Here is a 9,258-nt window from a genome sequence, read left to right as displayed (position 1 = left end):
ATATATATATATATATATCCCTGTACTTGCCTCAACCCTTTACATAGTGACAAGGGAACCCTTGAAATTAATTACACTGCTCACCGAAGACCTGCTATGCTCAGTATCCACCCAGTGTCTGTTAACGTATTTAAAGATATCCTAGACTTGATTCATAGAATACTCAAAAAATATCATGTATAAGAATATTTCCACTGCTGACTGGACACTGAAAGCTTTCCAATTGTACCTGTAAAACTGATCCCTGTCTTGAACAGCTCTCCATCCTCCTCCTCCACCGCCGCCACCTCCTCTGTGAACACAAAAGCAGAACAACTTTTGAAAATTTTAAAAAGAAATAAGTTTATTATACAAGCAAAAAGCATCATCAAGCATAAAAAAAATTATGTGGAGACAAGAATATGTCAGTTCCCACACTGGATAATACTAAATAGCATCACTATGTTCATTATTATTATTATTATTATTACTACTATGAGCTGGTTAAACTCAATGTCAAGGAGCAGCTCAAGAGGACTCGCGCTCCAGCTGACCAGTATTGTATTTTACAATGTCATACTCTTCAACAATCAGCAATTTAAGATCAGTGCACAGCCTTTGCTCCTAAGACCATTTCTGTTCTCAGGTGCTTACCCACTGGAGGCAAGCAATTTTTAAAAATTTTTGCATTAAAGTAGCAAGATGAATTTACTGTCCTGAGGACAAAGTTGATGCCAAGGTGGAGGCAGGAAATAACCCCACATTCTGACATTTTAACACTTCACAATCATGTTTAAACAAGGTACAACTCCTCCTTATATAGAAGCTGACTAGAACTGAAGAAAAAAACCAAACCAAAACCAAACAAAACCAAACCCCAAAACAACAACCCCCCCCCCCCCAACCCATTATAGTATTTAACAATATTAAGTGCTTGGAAAGGTACCTCCCCAGATTTAGTTAAAGAATAACCAGGAGGAGACTAAATCAAGTTTGTATTATGGAAAAGCACAAAAAGGCCATAAATCATAAGAAGGACAAAGAACCCACAACCACAACATCACACTTTCAATCAGCAGGTCTCCTTTTTAAAATATGTATTTTTAAAGTCATCTCCACTTGGTAGCTAGCCAGTGTGCAAGTTGTTTGGGTTTTTTTTAAGGTTATTCTTTAGTTTACAGATACTTCCCCAGCCAAGATTAAGCATCCCACAGCAATGAGGAGGAATTTAAGTTTTAACATGACAATTCCCCTCTGAAATTGTATTTCCCTCAAGGCTTCACTGCAGAGGGAAAGGAAGGCAAAGTAATTGCGACCAATTCATTTTCTAGAGTATAGCACTAGTACGCAATGCTCTACTGCATTTTTAACAACTGTAACTTCTGCTTCCTTAAGGAAGCCCTCATGACACAAACAAAAGTATTCTTCTCCCTCCTCGCCTCAACCAGTATCTGCAGGATAAGAAAGTAGGTATCTAACCTGGGCAGACCATCATATTTTTTAAAGTAGCCACACACAAACAATTTGTGGTCTGCTTCCACTCTTTCAATATCTGCTACAGGAAGACATTTTAAAGGTTTTGCAGTGAGTTTAAAACACTGGGGTAGGAGGGTTTTGGTATGTTTGGGGTTTTTTTTTTTGGTTTCTTTTCTTTTCTTTTCTTTTCTTTTCTTTTCTTTTCTTTTCTTTTCTTTTCTTTTCTTTTCTTTTCTTTTCTTTTCTTTTCTTTCAGCCTTTTAAGCTAGGAAATGGAAGTCACCCTTGCTGAAATTGTCAATATTCAAAGTATTTCCACCACAAAGCCCTAGTTCACAATAGCCACAGGGTGGGAGAGCACGTAGGAAGGTCAGAATATCACCCAGCATGACTGCCTCAAAGAGCTGGACTGAAGCATGGCCATGAGTTCTAATATGCTTCACTCAGACTAGTATACTAACTGAAGTAATCCACCTTCTCCCATCTCCTTCCTAGTTTGCTCTTCCTCATCTAATGCACATACTCTTCTTTCTGTTCAGTCACTATCACAGTCTGCAGCTATTCTCACTAGCATGCACCCAGAACTGACGTAATCACAACTTCTGATAACATTTTACAAACATCTGAGCCACTGTTCACTATCAGGAATGAAAAAGGTAACACTTCAGTACTAAAGACTTAGAGTCATGCTATAATCTAAATGAGGAATAAATGACATTTGAAGAACGCGCATGCAACAACCAAGAGATTTCAAGCACGACCAGTACGCCCTGACTGACCCTTAATGAAAGAATAAGGAATCTGTACTGTGAAGCAGTGCAAGAAGACAGCCTGATGGTGTCAAACTCTTACCAGATGGTGTAAAATTCTCATCTTTTGCTGATCCTTACATGCCTTTGCCGTTTTGATTGGTTTACATCAGAATCCCATACACAAAAACAGAAATCAGGAGAAGCAAGCTAGAAGCACCACATAACAGACTGCTTCACAGGCTGTGCTGCAAGTCTTTTCTGTTCCCCAACACTCTGGTGAGCAGCTTCAGTTAATTTACCCACCAGATTTCAGTTAATTATTTTTAGTACATTAAGTGAGACGATACTATGTTAACTATTCCAAGCAAGTTATTGTACCTTGTGCCTCTGAAACAAACTGGACGTTTGTTTATGAAAGTCTACATACAAGCGCTGGCAAAGTGAAACCCAACATGTCTCAGTGCTGGTATGCCCAGTATCAACTTCAGATTTTAGCTGCTGCAGTTCTCCATAACCTTCAAACCACTCATGTTTCAAGAAAAGGGACTGTCAGAGGCAGAGAAGGAAGTTCTCTAATGACTGCTTCCCAGAAACAGGAGCAGAACACTTCTGTGTCATGTTTTCACTGTGGTGATGTAGAGCACCTTGATGCCCTAACTGTCCAAAGCACCATTAAGCAGTAGAGAAGCCGGGGACTTGATTTAAGAGACAACAGCAAGGCAGGGAGGGGAGAAACAGACTGGAAGCAATGCCAACAGTCTCAGGAGGAAACAGTGGCTGAAAGCAGTAGGGCAGAAAGGAGGAGACAGCTGCCCCCAGCCACCAACAATGACCATACAGCTATCAAGGTAAGTATATTTTTTTCTATGCCTAAAAAGCAACAGAAGAGTACACTGAAAGCTAAGATCACAGAATTTATTATTTCCTTTGAGCTATAATGTGATAATGCAATTTGAATTCAGGTATTTCCATTAATACATGGTTGCCATTAGGGAACAATCATAAATCTACCTGCTGCTGATGCATTTAAGCTTTGCAAACAACTTGGGAAATACTACTAGAGAATTCTGCAACTATGGGAACATTTGGTAATTGCCAACAGAAAAAAAAAAATGAACTCTTATCTTTGTGTCCAGCTTAATAGTGTCCCAGAAACTTTGAGCATTTCACAGGGGAGGACAAGTCTTGTTGGCAGTCTTAATGGAAAACGCAGATGACAAGCTTGCTCTATCACCAAAACCAATTACATACCAACCATGTTTTCAACAGATTTTGTACTGACTTTACTAGCCCTCTGAAAATGTGTATTGCCACCTGAATATTCACCTCTTTCAGCTAATTATTATGCTGTCAAACAGAGAAGCTTAGAGAGAAGACAGGCAGAAATGGTGAGCGTGAGTCTTTCAAGTAAAACACATGCATCCAAACCCAACAGAGTGTTTTAAAAAAGCTTTTTTACGCAAATGTCAATACAGAACAGCTCATGTCCCAACCATCAATTCCTTATTTTTGGCAACTTTTGAGGTGACATAATTATTAGTAGGGAAAACTGGCAACCACTGAAATTTCCCATTTTTTGTCCACTACACTGTGCTTAAAATCTAAGTTGGTACTGTAACACCAACTCAAATATTACTTCTGCACCTGTATTCCCACCATTTCAATGCTAACAGACAAACCAATAAAAAAAAAATCTTTTAAAATGAGAGTATAGAGAACATACTTTGTTTTTCAAAACTTAATGCATATTAAAAAAACATTATGGACCAATTCATGCCACTGGTTAAACATCACAAAGTATTTCTCAGTCTGATTTGCACTGAGCAGTCATTTCGGTAGAGATTTCATACTAAGATTCCAGAACGACAGTGAGTGCAAAAATATGTCGGATGGTTAAAAATGTAGATGAGAAAAAACAGTTTACAAAGCAGCTGAATATTACAAATATCACCTCACCTGTATGATCTGCTGTAATAGTCACGATCATCATACCCTCTATCATACCCTCTGTCATAGTAATCTCGTCGTCGTGAGCTGCCACTATAAGTAGTGAAAGAGAATTTTTTAAAGAAAGAGAATTTAATAAAATATAAAACATCATTTTCAGTGCTTTCAGTAGGCAGTCAGAAAGTTAAACATACACCAGTTTACCTGGGTTATATCATTCCCTCACATCCTCACAGTTGAAATGATTGTTAACACTCCTACTTTCCCACCAGTGCAGATGGGAACAGAACTACTTAAATTATTGCTTTTTAAAATGCTTGAACTTTAAGACAGCTACTTTCCTCCTCAGTCTAAAACCTCTTAACCTTTTGGTATCACAGGCACATGAGAAATTCTATTCTGTGACAAGTCGTCATTCACTTTTAACTCTCAGAAAGCTCCTTTTAAAAGAACTTTCCATTAAAAAAACAAAAACAAACCTGCAGTCTCAACACAACACCAACTACTTATCCACCAGTACCATAAGCCGAAAGTCTTGGGAAAACAGGTGGGAAATGACATTCTTGGCAGCTTTAAGTCAAAAGTGTAGTCTGTGGATAGGGCAAACTGTCACACAGCTGCTCAATTAGTATTTGTTAATTCACTCTTGAAAACTTGAGCTTGAGAAAGATGTTACTATTTGATGGTACATAGGACAACAACTTAGAAATTGTCAAAAAAAGCTTACTGAAGATGTATTTAAATGTGTAAATAGCTCATGTCTGGGCCACATAACTAAGGAAGACAGGTTTCTGGTGACTAATCCACGCTGACCCCAGATATAGCACTGGCAAGTGCTATATAAATTAAACCCTCCCATCTAAAGAGATGGAAAGATATTAAGATTAATTAAAAAAAACCAGACAGAAATCAGGTCTCTTACAGACACAAGACAATTAATCCTATTCTGTACTAGTTTGGAAAAAACCTCACAGAGGTCACTTACTAAGTGGGTCTTCCCATATAGATTCCAGGGGTAGGTGTGTGAGGTCTTTTTGTTATGGAGAAGTCTACCCGAATCCTTCTTCCATCCAGCTCCATTCCATTGGCACGTTCCTTTGCCTAAACAGAGTGATACAATACAATTACCTGTAGCTATGAACTTTATTACCAACACAAGTTTCTAACCACTGCTTCACGTATTAAGAGAAGTCCTAAAATGGCTCAGTTAGGATGTACATCCTAAGTTTCACTTATGCCTTATAGGTAATGTTGAACATAAACTGTAAGACGTTCTAGGCCAGCTGGGTACAAGCATCAGTAACCACTTAAAATGTGACTTACATTGCATAAAAAGCTTGAAAGGAATGTAATTTAACAACTGTTTCAATATCTGTTTCTAACATGATTAAGAGGAACCTTTGAACGTGCTTATGTATGGAGCTGTAACTACTCTGATACTCAACATGAAGCAAAGCATTTTGAAGTTAACAAAATAGCACTGTTACGTTTTTTCCTCCAGTATATCCTCAAAACTTATTACAACATTGAATATGAGTGATAAGTAAGTCTGAAGTTCAAAAACCTCAAAATATTTTTTTTCTTTTTCTGCCAAGTAGCAGAATCTACATCCAAAGCTCCAACCTAACATGGAAACCTTCACATCAAATTTGGAAAAGATACTAGAGACTAAGTAGATGAATTTGTGCAGAATATAAGCCTGCCCATAAGAACAATGCTCTAGGCTGGTCCAAGTACAGAATTCCCTGTTCGTTCTGTACCACTTGTAAGGACAAACCCCGTAATTTGTTACATGGTATTGACACTGCTTCAATTTACTGAATCCCTTCAGGTTTCCCATGGACATTTACAGGCACCAGGAAGCCTGGCCTTTTATTTTCAGGAAAGATTTCCTCCTCTCCCTCCCCTTTCAGTCTAGAGCACTAGAAGTCAACAGAATGCACGTTAGCCTCCTACAGAGAACTCTGAAATGGCTGTCTGGTCCACTCTGAACACTCCTGTTATTAAATCTGAGATCACATGCAGAGTTAGGGAGGAACTCTCATCTCCTAATTAAAACAGGAAGTCTGTGTTTCTATTTTCTTTTCCTTGTTGGCGTAGCATGCAGTATGCCTAGCCTGAAGTTTGCTTTTGTGAATTACAGCTCAGCCTGTGCAGGGACCAGTATTCCTGCCCCTCCGCTCTCCTCTGGTACACAGTAATCATCTTTGAGTGAACTAAGACTCTGATGTTTATTATCAGATACCAAGGATTTCTTAGGCCTTGAGAGGGCAGGGAAGAGTCGAGTCTGTGGACCAGCTTGCATTATGATTATTTCACATAGGCAAAAGGAATTAACTTTAAAGGTTCCTACACCATTTTAAAGGTCAAACAGCAAGCTTCTTGTTAGAGAAGACACATCCCAGCAACTGAGAACACAGCAAGCATGATATACATTCGGTACCCCAACCTACTTCCTTAGCATCCTCAACATTTTCGAAGTACACAAATGCAAATCCTCTTGAGCGTCGAGACTGCTGGTCGTACACAATGGAAACATCAGCAATTGGACCATACTTGGAGAAAACTTCTCTCAGATCTCTTTCTGTGGTGTATAGACTCAATCCAAACACCCCAAGACAACAATTTGGGTCCGGATTTGCCTAAAGGAAGGGACAGATAGAAAATCAGTAGAGTAAAATTGCTTGTATTTGCAGTACAAGGTATTTCACAAGTTGTGAGTGTCAGAGCTTCAAGCCAAAACAACAAGATGATTAACTTCGGTTAACTTGCTAATAGACACTACTACAATCAAATCTACAGATACACAAATCTCCTTTCACAAAAATACTTTGCATTTCTTGGGATACCATACAAAATATGGTTACAGCACATAATAGATACTGTATTTTAAAAAAGTTTTTGCTCCAAAGGCTAGCTGACAACTGTTGAATGTGGAGATACATACACACACAGAGGCCTGGATCACACCTTCATTTGTGTTAATTATCACTTTCCCCCTCTTCGTTAGCATGAACCACACTGTGCTCAGCCATCTGAGTCTGTAAAGCAGCTAAAAGCCAGCTGGTTTGTATGCTCTTTTAATAAAGACATAATCAAAACAGCTTTTAATGAAATGTTTTTGCTTTCCCAGGCCTTCTAATCAAGCAAAACACAAATGTCTCTCCCTCCTAATTCTACCTCCATCCTTTATCACATATATGCACTCATTTATTACAGCAGCTACACTGACAACAGCCTACACTGCTAGCATTTTTAAAAGCCTCTGTTAAAAACCAAGACACCCCCACCCCACAATCCTTAGCAAAGTTATGGAAAGCCACAGTTTACCAAAAGCGAAATGGCAATTAACCTCAACAGTATCTTTTAAACAGACCCAAGCTGGAAGCAGAATGTTTTCCTGGAAAACTCCAATTAATTAGTTCTGTGATTTCAGGATGTATTCAGGATTATGCATGAGTCATCTGCTTCTGTAACAGACATACCCTGTTTCCAATGTGACGTCTGCGAGTAGACATGGGTGAATGGCTGTGGCTGTGTCGCCGTCGATAATCCCGACTGTAAGACCTACTTCTGGATCTCCTATGAGAGCGGGAACGAGAGCGGGATCTTGTGTAGTGTCTACGGGAACTCCTCCTTGATCTAGATCTGAGGGGGGGGAAAAAAAAAAAGAAAAAAAAGAAAGGTACAGTGTTGGGTTTGTTTGGAGTTTTTTAACTCTTCAAAAATATGTCAGCTATTCACAAACAAAAAGCCCAAATAACCATTTTCTAAAAACCTCCGGTACCACATGACTCAGCTATAATCAGTTTAGTCACTACTCTCAAGGACTGTGCGTTAAACCCTTACAATTAGATTACTGTAGATGCTCTCAGAGCATTTCTACTGCAGAACAGGAACCTCAACTTCCATTTTATTTAGCTTTTAATTCCCCAATAGCTTTTACCCTTCTCTAAAAAGGCTACCTTGGTTTGACAGAGTATATGCCTAGAACAGCCACAGCATTTACAGCAGCATTTAAGTAAAAATAGCTGGGGTGGCTTTCTTTAAGAGACTTAACAGAAGAAGGGAACAGGACCAAATATGAAAACATAAAACATGCACGATGGCAGAGGTGCACACTTCTACTTATTCTAGCACTCAGAATAGCACTGCTTTCAGTGACATTGAAAAGCAAATACACTTTTTAGACAGTGCGTAATTACAAGCACAGAAGTCTGCCCCTGAAGCACAGCTTACAACTGAAGGAATTAAGCTGTAGTAGGCTTAATTTACCTTCTGCTATTTCAACAGTTATTTAACATTAGCTGTTCATGAACGTTTACACGTTCACACTTCAAGTGTATCTAGGCAAAGGTGTAACTGTTCACTAATTTCAGCCTAGGCCTCCTCAGAACAGCTCCAGAAATGTTTTCTGACAGCACTAGGTCTGCAGAGATGAGGTCCTGAAATACTTCAATTCCTTCTACTAAACCCTCAGCTTTCCCAACATACAATTTTAGTTGAAAAGCTGGTCAGGCACTTAAACTGGAATACTACGCCTGAGCTTGGCCCACTGATGGCAGCCACAGAATAATCTGCGTTCCACACAACTACAAAGAAAACTGCTGCAAGGTTAACAAATGCAAAAAACAGTTTAATACTCAAAGGCTCTCAGGCATAAATTGTTAATCTTCAGACTTGTTTGGGTCTTAAATGTCCTTCCTCTCATTTGTGGAAGCCAAGGTAACAAGTACTGACCGAGACCATAAGCTACCATCATTGCAGAACCATATTTCGCAGTGACACCACCACTACCCTGGCGTGAATGAAGCTCTTCACCTGCACTCGTTTTCACTCCTGAGCATTTAACAGCTTCTTCCACACTGAGGATTTCTCACTAAGTTAGCGTCATCAGACAGCCAAAGTACACAATATACACTCCGTATGTTACAGGTCTCCTTCATAAAAATGCCTTCGACCTCGTCAGAAGTGAGCCAGCTAAGTTCTGTCTTCCTCAATGTGAAACATATATACCTGTCCAGGAGAAACGACTTCAGCATATTCCACTACAACACTTCTAACTATATCATTAGAAAGAATTTTTTTTTTTCTGGCTACAGAG

General features: G+C 39.1%; 1 protein-coding gene across 1 annotated transcript; it reads right to left on the bottom strand.

Annotated features, from left to right (window-relative positions):
* Window positions 1-229: 229 nt before the first annotated feature.
* Window positions 230-7,802, bottom strand: TRA2B (transformer 2 beta homolog; the record flags this gene model as incomplete). The annotated part of the gene is made up of 5 exons (XM_010168365.1): window positions 230-292; window positions 4,164-4,247; window positions 5,140-5,255; window positions 6,608-6,796; window positions 7,640-7,802. Coding segments are annotated over 5 exons (615 nt in total), but the record flags the coding sequence as incomplete, so codon positions are not given.
* Window positions 7,803-9,258: the final 1,456 nt, after the last annotated feature.

Source organism: Antrostomus carolinensis, unplaced genomic scaffold, assembly GCF_000700745.2.
Source record: "Antrostomus carolinensis isolate BGI_N321 unplaced genomic scaffold, ASM70074v2 Scaffold1985, whole genome shotgun sequence".
NCBI classification, from domain to species: domain Eukaryota; kingdom Metazoa; phylum Chordata; class Aves; order Caprimulgiformes; family Caprimulgidae; genus Antrostomus; species Antrostomus carolinensis.
This window is presented reverse-complemented; position numbering and strand designations above follow the sequence as displayed.